Source organism: Geotrypetes seraphini, chromosome 6, assembly GCF_902459505.1.
Source record: "Geotrypetes seraphini chromosome 6, aGeoSer1.1, whole genome shotgun sequence".
NCBI lineage: Eukaryota > Metazoa > Chordata > Amphibia > Gymnophiona > Dermophiidae > Geotrypetes > Geotrypetes seraphini.
The window spans coordinates 790,223-815,416 of NC_047089.1; the positions used below are offsets into that span (position 1 = coordinate 790,223).

General features: G+C 44.6%; 2 protein-coding genes across 10 annotated transcripts in view; one reads left to right on the forward strand and one right to left on the reverse strand.

Moving 5' to 3' along the window:
* The window catches only part of ARFIP2 (ADP ribosylation factor interacting protein 2), a 99,735-nt gene extending 88,791 nt beyond the window's left edge, over positions 1-10,944 (reverse strand). For 4 of the 9 annotated variants that reach the window (XM_033948770.1, XM_033948765.1, XM_033948769.1 and 1 more), the window contains exon 1: positions 9,972-10,101. The gene's annotated coding sequence lies outside the window, so the exon portion shown is untranslated. Of the gene's footprint in view, positions 1-9,971; positions 10,200-10,665 lie in introns of those variants that run through there. The other 5 variants (XM_033948766.1, XM_033948764.1, XM_033948767.1 and 2 more) reach the window with 4 other exon arrangements.
* TIMM10B (translocase of inner mitochondrial membrane 10B) lies at positions 10,299-20,163 on the forward strand. Its single transcript, XM_033948772.1, has 3 exons — positions 10,299-10,429; positions 13,841-13,936; positions 19,439-20,163. The coding sequence occupies exons 1-3, from the start codon at positions 10,400-10,402 to the stop codon at positions 19,646-19,648; spliced, it is 336 nt and encodes a 111-aa protein (XP_033804663.1). The 5' UTR covers positions 10,299-10,399; the 3' UTR covers positions 19,649-20,163.
* The last annotated feature ends 5,031 nt before the right edge of the window (positions 20,164-25,194 follow it).

Here is a 25,194-nt window from a genome sequence, read left to right on the forward strand (position 1 = left end):
TGCCTCTCCTCTCTTGGGGGGGGGAGGGGAATCTATGTATCAAATTGCACTACTGCATGCAAATTTCCAAAGGGCCTATTGCCAAGCCATCTGATAAGCAGTCCTCCTTCCCATAAGGACTTTAGTGTAAATCTTATCTTGAACCTTTTGGTCACCTCTCTCTAATGATCTTCACCTTTTGGCAATATGATCTCTAGAAAGTAACACTATTCCAAGTAAAGTCTTACCAATGACTTATAAAAGACCATTATCGGCAGTACCTCTCTACTGGGTCGTAGGGCTAATTGTGGAGTGTCAAGACTACTTAAGTGAGTTCAGTTAGTGTAAAAACACAAATCTTTAGGCAAAGGCACAAGATGGACACACAGGCTCGTAGCTGAGGCAAAGCAAAAGCCAGTAGGATGCTTGGGTAAATAAGAAGAGGAATAGCCAGTAGGAAAAAAGAGAGACAATACTGCTTCTGTAAGTCTTTGGAGTACTGTATGCCATGCTGGAAATCACAACTTTAAAAAGATGTACATGGATGGAGTCAGTCCAGAGGGAAGACACTAAAATGGATAGTGGTCCTTATCATAAATATTACAGAAACATCCAACAGGAAAACAACATTTCCATGTGCAGCTCCAGTGTTACGAAGTCTCTATCTGTAGTGTTACAACCGCTTACTGTGAGGTCTACTTTGAAATATGCTCATTTTTTAGGACATTCTCATCGGCACAATGATGGGAAAGATATGGTACAGAGAATGGGGCTCATAATCAAAACAGAAATACATCTAAAATCCCGCGTAAATCGGCACTTGGGACGATCTTAAAGACAGGTTGTCCAAGTGACGATAATCGAAACAGGTTTTAGATGAATCTAAAAACAGCTTAGGCCTTTTCAGTGCCACTGTACGCCTAGAGCTGAAAGAGGTGTTTTAGGAGAAGTGGTGAGGATGGGATTTGGGTGGGACATGGGCTGACCTAGACTTAGTCATACTGCAAGTATAACCGAAAGTTTAACGACATTGCCTAGACCACAGTTCTTCAACCGCCAGTCCACAAAAAAATCTTGCCGGTCCGTACTGCAAGGAAAGGTGCCGGCGTCAGCTGACTTGCAACTTCCTGTTGCCTTCGCTGTGCCGGGACTCCTGCCTTCCACCGCGTATGCCTCCTGCCTTGTCTCCGCACCTCCAGACCAGCAGCGGCAGCTCTGTGTGCTTTTAACTTCGGCACAGAGCTGCCCCTAAGTAGTAGCTTAGCGCGGTTTCATGAGGCAGCCTCGGGGCCTTTGCTAGGCCGGCCCACTTCGATGATGTGATGTGGGCCGGCCTAGCAGAGGCCTCGAGGCTGCCTCATGAAACCGCGCTAAACTACTGCTTAGGGGCAGCTCTGTGCCGAAGTTAAAAGCACACAGAGCTGCCGCTTGCCTAAAGACTCTTGGGCTGCTGAAGGAGGGCAAAGAGCAGCTGTCCTGGAGGTTTCCCTTCCTCTCACCTTTGGAGGTCCCTTTTTTTTTTTTTTCTTCAAACGGCAACGGGCCCCAGCATGACATCAAGTAAGTTCCACTGTTCCTTGCAAGCAGTTATGCTCGGCCAAAGCTTCCCCTCTGACATGAACCACCCTCAGGGGAAAGAAAGTGACCCGCAAAGGTGAGGGGAAGGGGGGCAGATGATGGAAGTTAGGGGGGGGAAGAGAGAGAAGGGGCAGATGATGGAATGGAGGAGATGAGAGAGAGAAGGAGACAGATGATGGAAGTGAGAAGAAGGGAGAGAGAGCAGAAGGCAGATGGATGTCAGTTGAGAGGGGAGAGCAGATGTTGAATTGGAAGTGGGGAAAGAACACATACTGGGTGGAAGGAGGAGCTAAATAAAGGGGGAAGAAAATAGTAAGATAATGGAGGGGTGAGTGAAAGGGGTGACAAGCTGTGGGTAGACACAGTGAAAAGAGGGAAACAGGACTAAATAGTAAGAAAGAATTTAATTTAGATGGAGGCAGAAAATAGAGAAGGAAGACCAGAGAAGAAAAGGGAAGAGAGAGCAGAGAACGATATCAGATCTGAGTGGAGGAAATGAGAAGAGAGAGATGCTAAAATCCACAGGGGGAAGGGAAGGACAGAGATGCCAGACCATGAGGGAAACAGAAGAAAGATGATGTATGCCAGACCAAATTGGGGGGGGGAAGAGAAATGGCAGGGAAAGACAGACAGTGAATGGAAGGGGCAGATGCTGGACTGAAGAGACAGAGAAGGTTATCATGCCGCTGTACCGGGCCATGGTACGGACATGGTACGCCCTCATCTGGAGTACTGCGTCCAGCACTGGTCACCGTACATGAAGAAGGTCACGGTACTGATCGAAAGGGTCCAGAGAAGAGCAACTAAGATGGTTAAGGGGTTGGAGGAGCTGCCGTACAGCGAAAGAATAGAGAAACTGGGCCTCCTCTCCCTCGAACAGAGGAGATTAAGAGGGGACATGATCGAAACATTCAAGATACTGAAGGGAATAGACTTGGTAGATAAAGACAGGTTATTCACCCTCTCCAAGGTAGGGAGAACGAGAGGGCGCTCTCTAAAGTTAAAAAGAGATAGATTCCGTACAAACGTAAGGAAGTTCTTCTTCACCCAGAGAGTGGTAGAAAGCTGGAACGCTGTTATAGGGGAAAACACCCTCCAAGGATTCAAGACAAAGTTAGACAAGTTCCTGCTGAACAAGAACGTGCGCTGGTAGGGCTAGTCTCAGTTAGGGTGCAGGTCTTAGACCGGACTGCTGGGCATTATGGACCACTGGTCTGACCCAGCAGTGTCAATTCTTATGTTCTTAGGGTAGATGCTGGATGGAAGAGAGTGAAAAGGCAATGAAAGCAGAAACCAGAGACGACAAAAGGTAGAAAAAAATAATTTTATTTCTATCTTGTGATTCAAATATATCAGATTTGAAATATGTATCTTGCTAGACATAACTGGGGAGTGCAAAACCCAGGCAGTGCTTCTTTAGCTTCCAGCTGGCTTAGGGCTCTCTCTGACCAGGGGGCAGTTGCCCTAGTTCCACTCCCCTAACACCATTCCTGTCATGTGTGACTGTGGTATTCTGTTACATGATATTTGTGTAGCATTCTGTAATAATTTGGCTTATTCAGTTTTCTTGATAGTAGAGGGGATATATGTGAAGGGGAGGGGAGACAGGTTTTGTTGATCTTTGCCCTGTATTATTTGTATTTATAAAGTGACAAATCCCCTGGACCGGATGAAATTCACCCGAGAGTCTTGAAGGAATTGAAGGTTGAAATCGGAGAGTTATTGCAAAAACTTGCAAACCTGTCAATCAGAACAGGTCAGATACCAGACGACTGGAAGAAAGCAAACGTCACACCAATTTTCAAAAAAGGATCGAGAGGAGAACCGGGCAACTATAGACCTGTGAGTCTTACGTCTGTCCCCGGCAAGATGATTGAATCACTGATCAAGGATAGCATTGTTCAGCACTTGGACACACACGACTTGATGAAACCCAGTCAACATGGATTCAGGAAAGGGAAATCGTGTTTGACGAATTTACTCCAATTCTTTGAGACCGTGAACGAGCAAATTGATAGTGGAAAGCCGGTGGACATAATATACTTGGATTTCCAGAAAGCGTTCGACAAAGTTCCACACGAAAGACTTCTCAGGAAACTACAAAGCCATGGCATAGAGGGAGATATACAAAGATGGATAGGCAAATGGCTGGAAAACCGAAAGCAGAGAGTGGGCATAAATGGGAAGTTCTCTGACTGGGAGAAAGTGACTAGTGGTGTACCCCAGGGCTCGGTACTTGGGCCGATCCTTTTTAATATTTATATCAATGACTTGGAAAACGGAACATCCAGTGAGATCATCAAGTTTGCAGACGACACAAAACTCTGCCGGGCAATCAGATCGCAGGAGGATAGTGAGGAACTCCAGAGCGATTTGTGTCGGTTAGAAAAATGGGCGGAGAAATGGCAAATGAGGTTCAACGTGGAGAAATGCAAGGTAATGCATTTAGGCAGTAAGAATAAGGAATACGAGTACAAAATGACAGGTGCAACTCTGGGAAAAAGTGAACAAGAAAGAGACCTGGGTGTACTGATAGATAGGACCCTGAAGCCGTCGGCACAATGCGCGGCAGCGGCAAAGAAGGCAAATAGAATGTTGGGCATGATAAAGAAAGGAATCTCGAGTAGATCGGAGAAAGTAATAATGCCGCTTTATAGGACAATGGTCAGACCTCACTTGGAATACTGCGTCCAACATTGGTCTCCCTACCTAAAGAAGGATATAAAACTGCTGGAGAGGGTGCAGAGACGAGCAACTAAACTAGTGAAGGGTATGGAGAAACTGGAATATGAGGATCGACTTAAAACACTGGGATTGTTCTCCCTTGAGAAAAGGAGACTGCGTGGGGATATGATCGAGACCTTCAAAATACTGAAAGGAATCGACAAAATAGAGCAGAGAAGATTATTTACATTGTCCAATTTGACACGGACAAGAGGACATGAAATGAAGCTAAGGGGGGACAAGTTCAGGACTAATGTCAGGAAGTTCTGCTTCACACAGAGAGTGGTGGACATCTGGAATACTCTCCCAGGGGAGATTATTGCGGAATCGACAGTCCTAGGCTTCAAAAGCAAACTAGATGCATATCTCCTTGAGAAAGGCATATAAAGATAGGGTGGCTATAAAATAAACCAGGTGTATACCTGGCGGGGCCTCCGCGTGTGCGGATCGCCGGACTTGATGGACCGAAGGTCTGATCCGGAGATGGCGCTTCTTATGTTCTTATGTTCTTATGTATAGAATATTGTTTCTTTTTATACTTTAATAAAATATGTTCAATATAAAATCATAACTATTTGAGGCTTGTGCAGATTGCATGCTGGCACTTGACACACTTTTTAAAACCGGTAACAGGCCGGGACATAGGCTGAAAAAGCTCCGCCGCAAGGTCGAAGCCACGGGGCCGCGGCCATGCGACCTGTCCAGTCGAACGATCGAACTAAATTTTTTTTTTTTTAAAACAACAAAACGCAACGTGAGCCAACAGGAATGAGCACAAAAAACCCAAACCCGCGGGCACAGAAGGCACAAAAAGGAACTTCGCGCAGAGAGTTTCAAAGGCAAACTTCTCAGCTCCGCGGAAGAGAAAGAACTGAGGAGACACGCCCGGTGCATCGGGCAGGAAGGCACTCGCACATGCGCGGTGTGGGCAACTCGAAACTTCTACAAGTTTCTACAAGCAAGAATGCTTGTGAGATGTCTGCATCGGGGCTCCATTGGATGACGTCACCCACTAGTGAGAATACCTGCCTGCTTGTCCTGGGATAAAGAAAAGTTACACAGAAGACAAGAAACTCAGGAATTGTGGTGCAACCCTCTGACATGTTGCCTCTGAGTCTTTTAAGCACAGCCTCTCTATCAGCCTTTCCTATCAAGGAGCTTGTCAGGAAATCTGTGTGGGTATGTATAAAGACTACCATACACACAAATTGCTGTTATATATATCTTCACAGGTGTTCTTCAGTGAGATGAATGTGTCTGACAAAGCAGAAAAGTAAAGCTCTAGGGAAACTCAATTTTTCATCATTTTGCTCTTTCCTAGATAAGTACTTATTTTTATTTTTCACTTTTCTACAATTTTAAGCATGTACATGAACATATTAAAGCAGAGGGGGAGATGCAAACATATCAAAATATCTGGAAGGCATGAATACACAAGAATCAAACCTTTCACAAGGGAAAGAATAATATAAAAGGAAATATGACAGTATAAGGGAGAATGAGGAAAGGCAGGGAATAAATTCCCAAGGGAAGCTGTGGTTTGTTTATTTAACTAATTCATCACATTAACCAGTCAAATCTAGCCAGGTTACAATATAACAATCACAAATAAAATGAACAATGAAACAATTAATACAGAATAACCATGCCAACTACTTAAGACAGAACACAGAAAATCCTAGCTAGAAAACATGTAATTGCAAAATAAGCATGTAAATAAATGCAAGGAAAAGGCAGAAATCAACTGGGATCTAAGATATTGCATCAGAAAATACATCTGGCAGGGATTAGATGGATTTTTTCGTTCGTACTGCATTATATTCTCTGTCTTGCTAGGCAGAGACTGTGATACTTACATAAGAGTTTGTGGCAGAGAGAGAGAGAGAGAGAGATGGGGGAGGGGATCATACGGACACGTAGGCGTGTGAAACTGAGGCATGGATGGACACAGGTGTATAAACATGCTTGAGTGACACGGGGGAGGGTGGTAACAGGAATAGATGAGAGAGCGATAGGCAGGGAATCTAAAACAAAACAGAAAAATGAAGGCAGATAAGATCATATGTACCCTTCTCTCCCTTACAGATCCAACCACTTATCCCAAGCTATCTTCAATTCAGATACACTTTTAGTCTTCACCAGGAAGCAGTTCCATGTATTTCTGAGGTTATTTTTAAATCTTCATCCTAAACACCCTCATCCAAGAGTTTCCTTTCAGATGAAAAAGACTCGCCTCATAGGTATTTAAATGTCTCTATCATTTTTCCCCTTTCCCACATTTCCTCCAAAGTATACCATATTCAGATCTTTAAGTCTGTCCTCATTTGCATTATGACAAAGACCACTGACCATTTTAGTACCCTTCCTCTGAATTGACACCCATCCTGTTTATAAGAACATAATAATTGCCGCTGCTGGGTCAGACCAGTGGTCCATCGTCCCTAGCAGTCCGCTCGGTGTCAGGTCAAAAGCACGCCGGGACAAAGGCGCGCCCAGATAATTGAGCGCAGCACGCGCCGCCGCGCTACTCCAAATTACTGTTTTTAGCGCTCCGACGGGGGGGCGTGGCCATTTACTTAATAGACATCGCACCGCGTTATGGGGGCGGTGTGGGGGGTTGTAACCCCCCACATTTTACTGAAAACTTCACTTTTTCCCTGTTTTTAGGGAAAAAGTTCAGTTTACAGTAAAATGTGGAGGGTTACAACCCCCCAAACCCCCCATAACGCCGGCACGATGTCTATTAAGTAAACTGGGGGGGGTCCCCAACAAAACCCCCCATCGGAGCCCCTAAAAACTGTAATTTAGAGCGGTGCGGCAGCGGTGCGCTTTTGTCTTTCGCGCCGTTGTCTATGAACCGTCCGCTCACACAGCAGCCCTCTGGTCAAAGACAAGCACCCTGAGACTAGCCCTACCTGCGTACGTTCTGATTCAGCAGGAACGTCTAACTTTGTCTTGAATCCCTGGAGGGTGTTTTACCCTATAACAGACTCCGGAAGAGCAGAGCATTCCAGTTTTCTACCACTCTCTGGGTGAAGAAGAACTTCCTTACATTTGTACGGAATCTTTCTCATTTTAACTTTAGAGAGTGCCCTCTCGTTCTCCCTACCTTGGAAAGGGTGAACGACCTGTCCTTATCTACTAAGTCTATTCCCTTCAGTACCTTGAATGTTACAATCATGTCCCCTCTCAATCTCCTCTGTACGAGGGAGAAAAGGCCCAGTTTCTCTAATCTTTCACTGTAAGGCAACTCCTCCAGCCCCTTAACCATTTTTGTCGCTCTTCTCTGGACCCTTTCGAGTAGTACCATGTCCTTCTTCATGTACGGCGACCAGTGCTGGAAAGTGGGGTCTCCGGTATTGTACACAATATTCTAAATGAATTGAACACAATGGAGGTGGAGGTGCTAATAGGCATGAACATAGATGTATGAATGTGCTTGAGTGGCACTTGGTAGAGTTATATTTAGTGTAAACTCAGGTATATGAATGTGCCCCAGTGATACAGGGGGATGATATTTAGTGTGCACTCAGGAGTATGAATGTGCCCCAGTGACACAGGGGGATGATATTTAGTGTGCACTCAGGTGTATGAATGTGTTTGAGTGGCCCTTGGGGGTGTTATATTTAGTGTGCACTCAGGTGTTTGAATGTGCTTGAGTGACACTGGGGTGGCTGTGAAATTAGGGATGCATGAATGTACTTGACTGGCACTTGGGGTGTTATATTTAGTGTGCACTCAGGTGTATGAATGTGCCCTAGTGACACAGGGAGATGATCTCTAGTGTGCACTCAGGTGTATGAATGTGCCTCAGTGACACAGGGGGGTGATATTTAGTGTGCACTCAGGTGTTTGAATGTGCTTGAGTGACACTGGAGTGGGGGTGATATTAGGGGTGCATGAATGTACTTGACTGGCACTTGGGGGGTTATATTTATTGCATATTCAGGTGTATGAATGTGCCCCAATGACGTGGGGGGAGGTGTGACAGTAGGAGTACACTCACGTGTATGAATGTGCTTGAGTGGCACTTGGGGATGTTATATTTAGTGTGCACTCAGGTGTATGAATGTGTTTGAGTTCTACTTGGGGTGTTATATTTAGTATGCACTCAGGTGTATGAATGTGCTCTAGTAACACAGGGGGATGATATTTAGTGTGCACTCAGGTGTATGAATGTGTTTGAGTGGCACTTGGGGGTGTTATATTTAGTGTGCACTCAGGTGTATGAATGTGCCCTAGTGACACAGGGAGATGATCTTTAGTGTGCATTCAGGTGTATGAATGTGCTTGAGTGGCACTTGGGGGTGTTATATTTAGTGTGCACTCAGGTGTATGAATGTGTTTGAGTGGTACTTGGGGGTGTTATATTTAGTGTGCACTCAGGTGTATGAATGTGTTTGAGTGGTACTTGGGGGTGTTATATTTAGTGTGCACTCAGGTGTATGAATGTGTTTGAGTGGTACTTGGGGTGTTATATTTAGTGTGCACTCAGGTGTATGAATGTGTTTGAGTGGTACTTGGGGTGTTATATTTAGTGTGCACTCAGGTGTATGAATGTGTTTGAGTGGTACTTGGGGTGTTATATTTAGTGTGCACTCAGGTGTATGAATGTGCCCCCGTGACACCGAGGTCGGGGTGCACTCAGGTGTATGAATGTGTTTCAGTGGTACTTGGGGGTGTTATATTTAGTGTGTACTCAGGTGTATGAATGTGTTTGAGTGGTACTTGGGGTGTTATATTTAGTGTGCACTCAGGTGTATGAATGTGTTTGAGTGGTACTTGGGGTGTTATATTTAGTGTGCACTCAGGTGTATGAATGTGTTTGAGTGGTACTTGGGGTGTTATATTTAGTGTGCACTCAGGTGTATGAATGTGTTTGAGTGGTACTTGGGGTGTTATATTTAGTGTGCACTCAGGTGTATGAATGTGTTTGAGTGGTACTTGGGGTGTTATATTTAGTGTGCACTCAGGTGTATGAATGTGTTTGAGTGGTACTTGGGGTGTTATATTTAGTGTGCACTCAGGTGTATGAATGTGTTTGAGTGGTACTTGGGGTGTTATATTTAGTGTGCATTCAGGTGTATGAATGTGTTTGGGTGGTACTTGGGGTGTTATATTTAGTGTGCACTCAGGTGTATGAATGTGTTTCAGTGGTACTTGGGGGTGTTATGTTTAGTGTGCACTCAGGTGTATGAATGTGTTTGAGTGGTACTTGGGGGTGTTATGTTTAGTGTGCACTCAGGTGTATGAATGTGTTTCAGTGGTACTTGGGGGTGTTATGTTTAGTGTGCACTCAGGTGTATGAATGTGTTTGAGTGGTACTTGGGGTGTTATATTTAGTGTGCACTCAGGTGTATGAATGTGTTTGGGTGGTACTTGGGGTGTTATATTTAGTGTGCACTCAGGTGTATGAATGTGTTTGAGTGGTACTTGGGGTGTTATATTTAGTGTGCACTCAGGTGTATGAATGTGTTTGAGTGGTACTTGGGGGTGTTATATTTAGTGTGCACTCAGGTGTATGAATGTGCCCCCGTGACACCGAGATCGGGGTGCACTCAGGTGTATGAATGTGCTCCAGTGGCACGGGGGGTGTTAAGGGGATCGTGTGTGAGAGTATTAGAAAGTGTGGACGTGGATGGAGAGTTGAAGTGTAAATGTTCTGTGTTATGCGCGGCCACGTTACTCACCTGCAGTCCCTTTTCCTTCTGTCCGTCTCCCTTTTCAAGCGCTGACACGGCCACGGAAGCAATGGACTTCCGGAAATGACGTATCAACAGCTCACCTGGAAGACAAGCAGGGAAAATCCACCATCTTCTGTGTGGCTCGAGCTGCTAAACTAAAGGGCGCACGCGTAGACAGATGAGGGCGACGAAGCTGGGGCGGCCATATTTAATAGGGGCCAAAAGATCCTATTTCAAGAAAATACATTATCTAACCAATAACCTTTTTCTTTTTTTAATGTGTTTATTGAAAATTCTCATTCCATAATTATAAAGGAATACGTTTCTGAAGTAATCCTTTGCTTATTCTCCGCTTCTCCATTAACCTCTGTTGTAGAGGACGGAAGCCCGCGAGGGTCAGACTGTGTGTGCGCGTGAGTGCAAAGAGGCCGGCGATGGACGGAGACCAACAGCAGCTGCGAAACGTGAGTCCACGGAAAGGGAGGGGGCGCCGTTGAGGGGTTCGTAGGCACGCGGCGCCTGTGCGCGTGACCCAGGTCGGGCCTGAGGAGTGTGGAAGGCGCGAGAGCGGGAATAGACTCCCCAGCGCTCAGCCTCGCGACTCTCCGTCGTTTCTCTGAGGAACTAAAGTAGAAAGAGCGCGCAATGAGATTTCCAGCCGTAGCCTAGCAAGAGGAAGGGGGGGAGGGGGGAGTCCTACTTCCCGCCAAATCCTCTGTCGAAAAGGTTCCGCGCAGTAGACGGCGGGAAATGCGATGAGGTCCTTTGAAAGTTGTGACGTCCCCAACCCTATATCTGTCCAGATTAGACTGTAAGCTCTTCCGAGCAGGGACCGTTTAGCAAATGTCAAAATGTATAGCGCTAAATAAGTAGGGTTATCAGACATCCGGATTTTCTCTTCGAGGACATGTCTAGGGGCCCAGATGACTTTTCAAAACCCAGCACTTTGTCCAGCTGGCAGTGACGTCAGGAAGGCAAATGAGCACATGTGTGTGGCATCTGCCCTCCCAATAAGCGAACAGGTTGAGGGGGCGAAACAGGGTGAGGCCGGGCAGCACTGGATGTGCCTGGGGGAGGGCCGTGGGTCTGGATTTTGATTACAGAAATCTGGTAACTATATAAATAACTAGCTGATGCCCCGGCGTTGCACGGGTATTTAATTATAGCAATAACACTGTAAATGGATTCAAATAAAGATACTTTATAATGGTGAATGAAATTATTTTTTTACAGCTTTATAAAAAGTTCAATATTCAAATTATAATGTGAAATATTTGACAAAATGAATACAATACAACTAACACAAAACTTGATTATAAACAACATTTTTAGTTTCCCTCCAGGAGCAAGAACATATAAATTCTTGGGTGAAGAGACCCCCAGAACATATCACCCCAGGTAGTGAGGGATCTGCATACCAAGTTTCGTTCAAATCGGTCAAGCCGTTTTTGAATTACTGTGAGAATGGCAGCTTTTTACATTTTTTCCATTGACATGAATGGGTGAAATCTGATTTTGTTTGTAGCTCCGCCCACGTGTGCAGGTGGGCCGCGAGACCCCCAGAACATATCACCCCAGGTAGTGAGGGATCGGCATACCAAGTTTCGTTCAAATCGGTCAAGCCGTTTTTGAATTACTGTGAGAATGGCAGCTTTTTACATTTTTTCCATTGACATGAATGGGTGAAATCTGATTTTCTGTTTGTAGCTCCGCCCACGTGTGCAGGTGGGCCACGAGACCCCCAGAACATATCACCCCAGGTAGTGAGGGATCTGCATACCAAGTTTCATTCAAATCGGTCAAGCCGTTTTTGAATTACTGTGAGAATGGCAGCTTTTTACATTTTTTCCATTGACATGAATGGGTGAAATCTGATTTTCTGTTTGTAGCTCCGCCCACATGTGCAGGTGGGCTGTGAGACCCCCAGAACATATCACCCCAGTTAGTGAGGGATCTGCATACCAAGTTTCGTTCAAATCGGTCAAGCCGTTTTTGAATTACTGTGAGAATGGCAGCTTTTTACATTTTTTCCATTGACATGAATGGGTGAAATCTGATTTTGTTTGTAGCTCCGCCCACGTGTGCAGGTGGGCCGCGAGACCCCCAGAACATATCACCCCAGGTAGTGAGGGATCGGCATACCAAGTTTCGTTCAAATCGGTCAAGCCGTTTTTGAATTACTGTGAGAATGGCAGCTTTTTACATTTTTTCCATTGACATGAATGGGTGAAATCTGATTTTCTGTTTGTAGCTCCGCCCACGTGTGCAGGTGGGCCACGAGACCCCCAGAACATATCACCCCAGGTAGTGAGGGATCTGCATACCAAGTTTCATTCAAATCGGTCAAGCCGTTTTTGAATTACTGTGAGAATGGCAGCTTTTTACATTTTTTCCATTGACATGAATGGGTGAAATCTGATTTTATGTTTGTAGCTCCGCCCACATGTGCAGGTGGGCTGTGAGACCCCCAGAACATATCACCCCAGTTAGTGAGGGATCTGCATACCAAGTTTCGTTCAAATCGGTCAAGCCGTTTTAGATTTACTGTGAGAATGGCAGCTGTTTACATTTTTTCCATTGACATGAATGGGTGAAATCTGATGTTCTGTTTGTAGCTCCACCCACGTGTGCAGGTGGGCCGCGAGACCCCCAGGACATATCACCCCAAATAGTTGGAATTACTGTGAGAATGGCAGCTTTTTACATTTTTTCCATTGACATGAATGGGTGAAATCTGATTTTCTGTTTGTAGCTCCACCCACGTGTGCAGGTGGGCCGCGAGACCCCCAGAACATATCACCCCAGGTAGTGAGGGATCTGCATACCAAGTTTCGTTCAAATCGGTCAAGCCATTTTTGAATTACTGTGAGAATGGCAGCGTTTTACATTTTTTCCATTGATATGAATGGGTGAAATCTGATGTTCTGTTTGTAGCTCCGCCCATGTGTGCAGGTGGGCCGCGAGACCCCCAGAACATATCACCCCAGGTAGTTGGAATTACTGTGAGAATGGCAGCTTTTTACATTTTTTCCATTGACATGAATGGGTAAAATCTGATTTTCTTTTTGTAGCTCCGCCCACGTGTGCAGGTGGGCCGCGAGACCCCCAGAACATATCACCCCAGGTAGTGAGGGATCTGCATACCAAGTTTCGTCCAAATTGGTCACAGTGAGAATGGCAGCTTTTTACATTTTTTCCATTGACATGAATGGGTGAAATCTGATTTTATGTTTGTAGCTCCGCCCACATGTGCAGGTGGGCTGTGAGACCCCCAGAACATATCAACCCAGGTAGTGAGGGATCGGCATACCAAGTTTCGTTCAAATCGGGCAAGCCGTTTTTGCGTTGGCAGCTCTTTACATTTTTTCCATTGACATGAATGGGTGAAATCTGATTATCTGTTTGTAGCTTCACCCACGTGTGCAGGTGGGCCGCGAGACCCCCAGAACATATCATCCCGGGTAGTGAGGGATCTGCATACCAAGTTTCGTTCAAATCGGTCAAGCCGTTTTTGCGTGATCGCGGCACATACATACATACATCCGATTTTATATATATAGATAAATATTTCCTTTTGGCTAAGTCTTAATAATAATATTGTAATTTATAGCTAAAGAGACATATGATCAAAAAACTGTTTTATTTTAAAATAGTACCTGGTGGGCTGCATCTGGCCCCCGGGCTGCGAGTTTGAGACCACTGGGCTAGAGGGACCATTGTTCTGACCCATTAGATCTATTCTTATGTCCTTATGTGTATCTGTAATGCTTTCGATTTAGAATTATTTAGAAGTATATAGAAACTTTAGCACTTCTTTCTTAGAATTTCATTACTAATACTGTAGGTTTAAAACTTTTTTTCTTTTTTTTTTTTAGCTTCGAGATTTTTTGCTTGTATACAACAAAATGACAGAAATCTGTTTCAATAGGTGTGCCAGCAACCTCAACTACAGAAACCTCATAATGGAGGAGGTAAGGAGCCCTCTTGGAAACATAGTAAAACTGAAGGCCTATAAAGACCATGTGGCCTATCCAATCTATTTACTCTCCCTTTCACTCACTCCCTTAGAGATCCTGTGTACTTTGTCCCAAGGTTTCTTCAATTCAGAAACAGTTTTCATCTCCACTGGGAGGCCATTCTACAAATTCACACTCACTTTCTGTGAAGTAGTATTTCCTTGGGTTATTCCAGAGTCTGTTCCCTTTCACCTTCTTCCTATACCCTTTCATTTCAGAGTGTCATTTCAATTGAAAAAGACTCATCTCCTGTGCATTTATGCCACAAAGGTATTTCTATTTGTCTATCGCATCTTTCACCTTTCTCCCTGTTGGCCGTACTCTCCCTGTGCAACTAAGCATTCTTCTGGTTTTTGCCATCACCACCTGTTTAGCCACCTTAACATCATCACATACAATCACACACATCAATAAGAACATGCATAAAATAAAGACAAATTAAAATCTTATAATTTCCATAATTAAGTGTCTTCTCTTTTAATTTTATTTATTTAAAAAATTTATAAACCGCTTATAATCAAAGCGATGTACAAAATCACATACATATTATTGAGACACACCAAGATTCATAACAGAAACCAAAATTTACACTAACATTTCATAATTTATAAGCTGGAATTCTTACTTCATCTACTACTTTTTTTAAATTTATTTTTTTATAATTTTTTATTGTTTATATACCGCCAAAGCTAAAGTAGTTCGAGGCGGTTTACAATAAAGAAGAGCTGGACATTCAGCGAAAAAACAATGAAGTCTTTGAGTACATGAATATTTGTACAGAGTAAGATTACATTTTAGGGGTGGGTTTACAATAAGAAGTAGGTCGTGGCGGTTTACAATAAGAAGGGCTGGTCATACAGCGTGAGATAAGCAGTGAAGTCTTTAGGAATTCTTGGTCACAAATCAGTTGAACAGATTGGTTTCGTCTAGTTTTCTGAAGTTGAGGTAGGATGAGGAGTACTTGATGATGCTGCTTAGCCAGTTGTTCTGTTGACTTGCTTGGAAGGCAAGCGTTCTGTCAAGGAATCTTTTGTATCGGCAGGTTTTTATTATAGGGTGGCTAAACATACGTATTCTGCGTGTAGGCCTGGTGGACAATGCATAGCCATTAAAAAAAAATGCATAGTCTTAAAAAAAAAATTTCATCTATACATATTACATAAAGGCATCAACAAATAATTGGGTTTTCAGTTGTTTCCCAAAATTCATATAGTACAAGACAGCTTGCATGGTACACAAAACCATCTACTGGGAGAACACCACAGGACTTATTGCAGACATCACAGTCAAACACTCCTTCTTCAAGGCAAGAACACTCCAACGGTACAAACTGGCCTTCCTCCCTACCCCCTCCCTCTTCAGGCATACATAGGAGGAAGCTACACAACTCAACATTTGCATTCCAGGGACCCAGGACATGGAATGGTCTCTCCCTTCACCTGCAACAACAATGCCAGTACAAAACCTTCAGAAAGAATCTTAAGACCTATCTTTTCTCCTTGGATCTATAGCAAAATCCCAGGAGCCAACCTCCTGCTCTTTCCTCATATCCAATCCCTAAATCTTGTTGCAACCCTTTGATTTCCCCCAATTCTATATCCAATGTACATGTCCTGATCTTAAATCTGTTGTAAACCGCAGTGAACCCTAGCGGAAAATTGTGGTATAGAAGAAAATGCATGGTCTCCTAGGTGCAAACATGTGCTGTCCTAAACTAAACTAAACTAAGCCTTAGGTTTATATACCACATCTTCTCCACTGAAGTAGAGCTCGACACGGTTTACAGAGTTTAAAAAATATGGGAAGAGAGAAGAGAAAGAGTTTACAAAGCATAAAAAGAGGGGATGTAATCAGGAGAAGAGATTATTATATGCTAGAGAAAAGCCAGGTTTTCAGTTGTTTTCGGAATAGTTGGAGGGAGTCCAGGTTCTGCAGCGGGACAGTGAGGACGTTCCAGAGGCCGGTGATTTTGTCGTGAATTGTCGTGTTCCTAGTGAGAGGAGAGAACTTGCTATTTTCCTCTCTCTGTCAGCTTCATAATTTCATTTGACCTAATCTGAGTAAAGGATAGTCTTTATCCCTTTCTTGAATTTTCCAGTGTTCTTTTCTAGCTTTAATTTCTTCAGTAGGGCATTTATATTGAACTATTAGGTAGATCTGTGGACCAGTGTAACTCTAGAAACCTAACCCTATCATTCCCTACTATGAAAAATATAAAATACAAGACATCTCACAGGAAATCATTCAACTACCAAATAGCAAAAGTGGAAGTCACTTCCCATCAAAATTCAAACAACCACAGAATTCACACTGTTTTGTAAAAATCTAAAAACATTTCTTTTTTAAGAAATCCCTACCAGGGGTCCAAAGAGACTCAGACTACTAATAGAAGCCACCCAAAACAAAGGCAATGCTAATGGTCAGCTGCTATTTATGATATATTACCTCAAACTGTATGTATAAATTGATAACAATTTGATAACTTTATATAGCATGTATAATTCTTTGTAACATAATAATAATAATTTTATTTCTTATATACCGCTATACCATAAGTTCAAAGCGGTTTACAACAAGATACATACAAAGGGAGTATGAGATGTTACAACAACATACATACAATGAGGGTATGAGATGTAAGGGGAAAAGAAAAAGTACTTTCTGGGATACAAGTTCCAAATGGAAGAGAACCAGGTTGCTTTGAATCAAAAGGATGTATCTAGTCAGAGATTGGGGTGCAAGGGGAAAACAATTTGGGTGGAATACAATTACAAATGGGAAGAGCATGAGTTAATCTAAAATCGAGAGAATTTGGGAATGGGATGAGGATAGCTGAGGGGATTGGACAAGAATTGGGATTAGAATTTGTTAAAGACACGGGTCTTCAGTGATTTTCTGAAGTCAGTGTATGAAGTGGCCTCAAGTATGGGTTTTACGAGCCATGTGTTCAGTTTGGCTGCCTGGAATGATAACATTCTGTCAAGGAACTTCTTGTAATGACATGATTTCAGGGATGGTTAATTAAAGAGATTTATTCTGCGAGAGTTCTTATTAGAGCTGTTGAGGATGAATTGAGAGGCGAGGTAAGTTGGTAGCATCCCAAAGACAGCTTTGTAGCTGATGCAGGCAAACTTGAAGAGTATTCTGGATTCCACCGGCAACCAGTGGAGTATCTGAAAGTATGGGGTGACATGTTCCCATTTTTCTAAACCAAAGATGAACCGGACCGCGGTGTTCTGAATTAATCTCAGCTTATGTCTTCTTATAAGCTCCCAGGTGTACAAAATTCTGTGTTACAATATGTTGCCTGTAATCTGCCTAGAACTCTATAATTAATGAGGATTCAGCGGGATATAATACTGCACATAACATAGCATTTTCTGTCCCTTTCCTAATAATTCCTAGCATCTTGTTTGCTTTTTTTTTGCTGCAGCTCCTTGCTACCTGGCAGTTAGTAAATCCCAGATAGATGCCTCTGTACCCCTCGGAAGGAAATTGCCAACACCACTATCTTTTGATGATTAGTAGTAGGCCTTTGACCACTATGGCTGTTCCTGGAGTAAAGCACCATAGCAAAATGATTCTTTCTACTCCAACAATCTCAGAGCCCTCCTGTGAGGAGGTACTTAGCTCTTAGTAAAAAGACCCAAAGGTCCTTTTACATGTGTTATAAAATACCATCCATGTCATTCCAGATATACCACTACTACTAGTATTATTAATTATTTCTATAGTGCTACCAGATGTATGCAGTGCTGTAGAGAGTCCCTGCTTGAAAAGAGCTTACAATCTAAACAGACAAAGAGGATGTCATGGATACATTTAAGGGGAATGGTTAATCTGCTGGCTGGGTTGGTGGGCAGTGGTGAAGTAGGGTTATGGAGGCTATCCTATATAATAAAACGCTAGCCGCGCATGTGCACTCAGACCTGCGTGATCTGTAATCCCTGATCCGTGATCTGTAGGTCCGTGGCCAGAGTGCACATGCGGCAGCTAGACAAAGCGGGAGAAACAGACTCGAGCGCTGTGGCCGACTCAGGATGGGAGGATGCGCCGCAGAAAAGTGCTGCACAGGTACTGGAGGGGGAGAGACATATCGCTTCTGCACATACCGGTACAAACCTCCCTCCAGCGTTGGCAGCCGCAGCACGTTAAACAGGCTGCTTCGCGACTTTCTCCTGCAGTTGAGTCCCTCTGCCGCGTCACTAATGATGTCATCAATGACGCGACAGAGAGACTCAACGGCAGAAGAAAGCCGCGAACCAGCCTGTTTAGCGTGCTGCGGCTGCCAACGCTGGAGGGAGGTTTGTTATTAAAGTCATCTCGCCGGGAGGGTCGCAGAGTCAGCGGGGGTTGGGCTGGGAGGGGAGAGAAGCGTCTGCCTCGGGTGCTTCAGGCAGCAGCAGCATTTACAATTCGCTGCTGTTGCGGCTTCAGGCCTTCCTCTCTGGCCGGTCCTGCCTACTTCCTGTTTTCACGAACACAGGACCGGCCAGAGAGGAATACCTGAAGCCAGCAACAGCAATGAATTGTGAATGCTGCTGTTGCCCGATGAAGTAGTTGAAGGAGGAAAGTGAGCAGAGAGGAGGCGGACACTGGATGGAAAGAGAAGAGAGGGCAGTGAATGGAAGGGGCAACATAGAGGGTGAACAGTATTCTAGCACCCGTTAATGTAACGGGCTTAATGACTAGTATATATATATATATATATATATATATATATATATATATATATATATATATATATATATATATATATATATATATATATATATATAAAAGATGGATTTTTACTCTGGTTTTAAACAAGGAAAGGGGCTTGGTGTACAAACTCAGGAAGTTTATTCCAGGCATAAAAGACAGCTAGATAAAAGGAACAAAGTCTGGAATTGGCAGTGGAGGAGAAAGATACAGCTAAGAGCTGCTTATCTGAGCAACATAGCAATATAGTCATTAAACTTCGCCTCCCCTTCCCCCCCTCACATACACTAAATAAATGTCCTACCCATTTTAATGTCAAAATTTAAAACACTTTGCTATAAAATCATTTTGTATTTGTATTTACTTGAAATATTGTTTAAGTACAGTGTGAAAGATTTGCATTGAAGTTGGCTCTTTTTTGTCATTTTTAGGCTTTTAATACTGTAGCATTTGTTTTCCCACAGATAGCAAGAGGGTAACGGATTTTGTACATTCACTCCTCTTGTAATACCTTTTATTGCAGAGTTATGCAAACTTTCCCAAGATTCTGCTGCAAATTGCGGGAACCCAGATTCTGCTGCAAATTGCGGGAACCCTTGCTGCAAAATCTACCCATTATCTGCCAGATGCGAATAATGTCCCTGGAGATTGTACAAGTATCTGGGCATTGCCCAGATTGGCTTTCGATCCATTGTTCCCCATGTCTTAGTTCCAGTTGTTTTAGTCTAATCATTAGATTATATTCTCCTCTTGCAGGAGCAGTGCCTGGACAGATGTGCAGCAAAGCTTATCCGCTCCAACCACCGCCTGATGGCTGCCTATGTTGAACAGATGCCAACCATTGTACAGCGCCGTGTCGTGGACTATGAATCTAAAACAGAAGTTGGTCAGAGTACAGATGATGAACATCTACAGGCCCCAAGCCCTAAGCCAGGGTCACCACCCTTCAGCTCCCTCACCATTTAGAGAACCCAGATTTCAGCTCAGCAACCAAATCTACTGGCGAGTTCAGTGGCGTCAGTAGTGCTGGAGCTTCACAGCCTGGTTCTGAGTGACAAAAGCTCAAAAGATGGTGCCTTTTACATAGCACTAAGAGGAAAGAGGACCATGGCTCCTATTAGGATCAGAATAAAATCACCACATGATCTCTGGCATAAGGATCTGTTATGATAGTTTGCCTTTCTGGTTTTGAGACACACTGGCCTCCCACCTCTAAGCACTGACTTGCCAAGCTTGAACTAGTAGCCCCAGTCTTGTGATGAAAGCCTTGCATCATCTTGTTCATGTGCTGAAATGTAGAAAGATACTGCACATTTCATAAGTGATTCTGCCTTTTATGACTCCATGTGCATACTGAAGAGATTCTGAGGAGTGCCAGTGGTGCTGCTTGCTATCTAATCTCTTCTGAAGCTAGCAGCACACTGGCCAAATAACCCCGCTTTTTTCTGTCTTCTCATTGAAATAAAAGTGTGTATAATGTATGATCTCTCTTCCTTAACTTTTTAAATAAAGATGGAAACTAAAAGATATTAAGAGTTTCCATCAGAACATTGCATGAACAGCTTAAAATTTAATATGGGGTAAGAAAATAGAATGGAAGGTTAAAAAACAATGGAAAAGCCAGGTACAAAGGAGTGGAACTATAATTTCCATAGCAAAGCTGGGTGGAACGTAAGAATAGCTATATGGGGTCACACCAGTGGTCCATCTATTCAGTATCCTGTTTCCACAGTGGCTAATCCAGATCAGAAGTGTCTAGAAGAATCCCAAAGAGTAGCAAGAATAAGTATTACCAATCTCGGAGCAATGAATGGGTAGACTATGTAGTTCAGTCTCACTCCGGGCATACTCCTCCATGAGAGAATCAAATATAGGCTCTTCCTCGGTTCAATGTTTTCTGTGGAGCTGAGAAGTCACGTCATTGAACATTCGTTTAGTTTTTTGCCTTGTCTTCCCGCTTGCACGTTTATTTTTTTTCTTTTTTCCTTCGTAAAAAAAAGGACATTTTCCTTTTTTTTTTCCTCGTTCATGCCTTCAGGCTTCGATGGTGGGGACTACTTTTTCACCTCAGCCTCTCGCGTTCGATTTGGCTGAGGCAGTTTTTTCTAACTTAATGTCCCGGCCTTTAATGGGGCTCAAGAAGTGCAGCAGGTGCCAATGGACTATTTCAGTCGCAGACCCACACAGCTGGTGCATACAGTGTCTCGGGCCGGACCACTGCATCGATTCCTGAACGCGTTGTTCCACCTTAAAAATGCATACCTTAAAAAGCCGCCGCCTTCAGCAGTCAAAGGCACCGCGCTCCAGGGTACGTCAACAAAGGCACCGAGGCTTTCATCAGTACCACCTTCCACTCTGGAGTCGCAGTCTCTTCTTCTGGCAAGCCAGTGAGGAAGTCACCAGCTTCCCAGGTGGGGTCGCAGGCCACTATGACATTGAGTCCAGTCATGCCAGTCAAGCGGAGACCCCTCGTGCGATTCACTCCAAAATCCAGGGATTTCTCGTCATCCTCTTTGGAGCGAGTCATGGCACCAATGGCACTGGCGACAAAGCCACAGGTACCAGTACCCTCTCTGAAAGAACAGTTTGAAGCGTTCTTTCTTGTGGAGTATGGGGATATATTTAAATTATCCCAGGACAAGCAGGCAGCATATTCTCAACAGGTGGGTGACGTCACTGACGGAGCCCCGCAGCGGACAGCCTCGCGACTGCCTCAACCTCAACACCTTTGGTCTCGAAGGCCTCGCCTGCAGTTCCTGCGAAATTTTCATCTGTGGTCTCCTGAGAAAGCCTCCAGAGTCTCAGGCATCCCAGGCCATGCCTACGGTCCTGCCAGCCTCTTCGAGACCTCCAGCTAAGTGTGCCTCCAAACATAGGGAATACTCATCCTCGAGGTCGCCCTCTTTGGAGCGCACTGCTGCACCTTCAAGACATGATCCCTTTGTCTCGATGCCTATGTTCGAGGACATGTTGAAAGCCACTCTGACCACTCAGATTTCCTCGGTCATGGCTCAGCTCCTCTCAGCCTCGACCCTGCTTCCTATGAGCCAGCCTGAGCTGCAGTCTGAGCCCCCTGTTGAAGCACCTCGAGGCAAGCCTCGGAAGTCTCGTCGCTTATCATCCAGTGACTCTTTGCCTCCTCCTGGGACACAGTCTCCTGAACCTCGATCAAGGCATCGCTTGAGGCATTCAAGGCATCTTGCTTCCAAGCATAGTCAGGAGTCTTTTCTCAAGCGGAAGACCTCTCCTCCTTCAGATACTGAGTCTTCTATGCCTCGTTTATCAAGGGCTGTCGAGATTTTGTAAGTCTCGCAAAGCTCTTACACCGGCTGCTTCTCCTCCAAGTCCATCGAGGTCGAAGACTCCTCCATCGAGACTGCCTCCGAGGGAGCCTTCTCCTCCTGTCTCGACCCACTTTATTCCTCGAATCCATCGAGGCTTCTTAAGCGCAAGCACTCTCTGACTCCTCCTGTCACAGGTAGTGGAGCTTCTTCAGTCACTGTGCGGCTGGATTCTGAGCCTCCTCAATATTCCAGAGAGGCTTCTCCTTCCTATTCGGTGGCTCCTAAGTCTCACACTCCTTCTACCTCGAAGTCTGCCTCTTTTGTGAGGTTTGTCTTTGCCACGGGAAAGCTCTTCAGCTGGATCTCCATTCTGACTCCAAATACATTCCTAAGTATTTGGCCGACATGGAGTTACCTCATCCACCCAAGGAGACTTTGAGGCTTCCTTTGACTCCAGTGTTAAAGCAAACTTTCTTCAGGAATATGAAAACTCCTTATTCCATTACAGCCATTCCATCCAAGCTGGAATTCAGGTATCCCACCGTACCTTGCAAGGGATTTGAGAAATCTCAATTGTCTCACCAGTCCTTGGTTGTATAATCTTCATTAAAGAAAGCTCAACATTCTAAGCTCTACGCTGCGGTCCCTCCAGGCAGGGAGGGCCATACCATGGACAAGTTTGGCCGTAGGCTATATCAGAATTCTCAATTACAACTACACTTTCACTGCTTATTTTGATCACTTCCTCAAATTAATGCCTAAGTTATACCCAGCTCTTGAGGAACAGTGTCTTCCAGAATTCAAACAGATTATCCGAATTCTGTCTCAACTTCGACTCTTCATGCTGCAAGCCACATACAATGCCTTTGAGCTTTCTTCCAGAGTTTCTGCCTTTGCAGTAGCCATGCGTCGCCTTGCTTGGCTCCGCATTGTTGATATGGATCCCAATTTGTAGGACCGTCTAGCGAACTTGCCTTGCCAGGGAAATGAACTTTTTGATAATTCCTTTGAAGCTGCTACTAAGCGCCTCTCTGAACATGAGCACTCTTTTGCTTCCTTGATTCGGCTGAAGCCTAAGACTCCTTCTGCTCAGCCATACAAGCAACCACCATGTCATTATCCTCAAAAAACGACGCCAGCTTTCTCCAGGCCTCCGCCTAGACGGCCGCCACAGCAACAACGACAGCAGAAAGCTCAGACTCTTGCTGTGGCTAAACCAGCTCAGTCTTTTTGACCTTCCCAGTCTGAGCATACCAACCTCCCTCCATCAGACTTCTCTTCTGCCCATAGGAGGTCATCTTTACTATTTTTATTACCAATGGGAGATGATCACCTCAGATCTCTGGGTTCTCACCATCCTTCGGGAGGGATACTCACTTCACTTTCTTCAGGTGCCTCCAGATCGCCCTCCAAGAGAGTGTCCTTCAAATTCGTCTCAACTTCCCCTTCTTCAGGAAGCTCAGGTTCTTCTTCACCTTCGAGCTCTCGAGGAAGTTCCCTTGAACCAACGGGACATGGGCTTTTATTCCTGTTATTTTCTAGTCCCAAAGAAGACGGGGGATTTGCGACTCATTCTGGGTCTCAGAGCCCTCAATAAATTTCTAGTCAAAGAGAAGTTTTGGATGCTTTCTTTACCAAGTTTATATTTCCTGATGAATCTTGGGGATTGTCTATGCTCTCTGGATCTCAAAGAGGCTTACACTCATATCCCGATTCACCCAGCCTCTCAAATTTTTACGATTCCGGGTGGGGAATCTTCATCTACAATACAGAGTTCTTCCTTTCGGACTCGCCTCATCCCCCAGAGTCTTCACTAAGTGACTGGTGGTGGTGGCTGCAGCTCTCCTACCCAGGGTCTTCAAGTTTTTCCATACCTGGACGACTGGCTCATCAAAGCCCCCTCTCAACAAGGGGTTATTGCAGCGACCCAACAGACTATTACTTTCCTCCAATGTCTGGGATTCGAAGTCAACTTTCCAAAATCCCAGTTGCACCCCTCACAGTCTCTTCAGCTCATAGGGGCCATTCTAGACACTGTCAGGCTCAGAGCGTTCCTGCCTCCACCACGCCAAGATGCTCTCATTCGCCTTTGCCATCAGGTGTCTCATCTCCACTCAGTTTCAGTGAGACAATTGATGATTCTACTCGGTCACATGGTTTCTACAGTTCACGTGACTCCTTTTGCCAGACTTCACCTTCGCATACCTCAGTGGAACCCTGGCATCTCAGTGGCAACAAGCTACCGACCCGCTTTCTCAACAAATTACAGTAACTCCTTTGTTGAGGCAGTCTCTCCACTGGTGGATGCTCTCTTCCAATCTTTCCAGAGGTTTGCTGTTCCACACTCTCCCTCATCAGAAGGTTCTCACAACAGACTTGTCAATCTATGCATGGGGAGCCCATCTAGACGGTCTCTGTACCCGAGATCATTGGTCTCCCGCAGACTGTCTTTGTCACATCAATCTGTTGAAACTCAGAGCGATTTTCAATGCTCTCAAAGCTTTTCAACATCTTCTTCATGACAAGGTAGTCCTTATCTGGACGGACAACCAAGTTGCCATGTACTATGTCAACAAACAGGGAGGTACGGGATCTCCCTCCCTTGCTCAAGAAGCTCTGGGATTGGGCAATCCATCAAAACATCTTTCTCAGAGCTGTCTACATTCAAGGTCACCATAACTGTCTGGCGGACAAATTGAGTCGTCTTCTGCAGCCTCATGAATGGACACTCAATTCCTCGCCTCTGTGTCAGGTGTTTGCTCAGTGGGGGACCCCTTAAATAGACCTTTTTGAATCTCCCCTCAACAACAAGCTGCCTCAATTCTGCTCCTGGATATACTCTCCCCAGCGTCTCGAGGCAGATGCTTTCCTCCTGGACTGGACGGGTCAGTTTTCTATGCCTTCCCTCCATTCCCTCTGATTCTCAAGACTGTTGTCAAACTCAAGACAGAACATGCCACCATGATTCTGATAGCTCCTCGGTGGCCAAGACAACCGTGGTACTCCCTTCTACTTCAACTCACCATTGGGAGCTTCTGCTTCTGCCAGTTTTTCCCTCTCTGCTTACTCAGAGTTGAGGGTCTTTACTTCATCCCAATCTGCAGTCTCTACACTTAACAGCTTGGTACCTTTCAACCTAACTGACTCTCTACAATTTTCTCAACTGTACAGGACATTTTGGTAGCTTCCAGAAAGCCGTCCATTAGGCAGTGTTACGATCAGAAATGG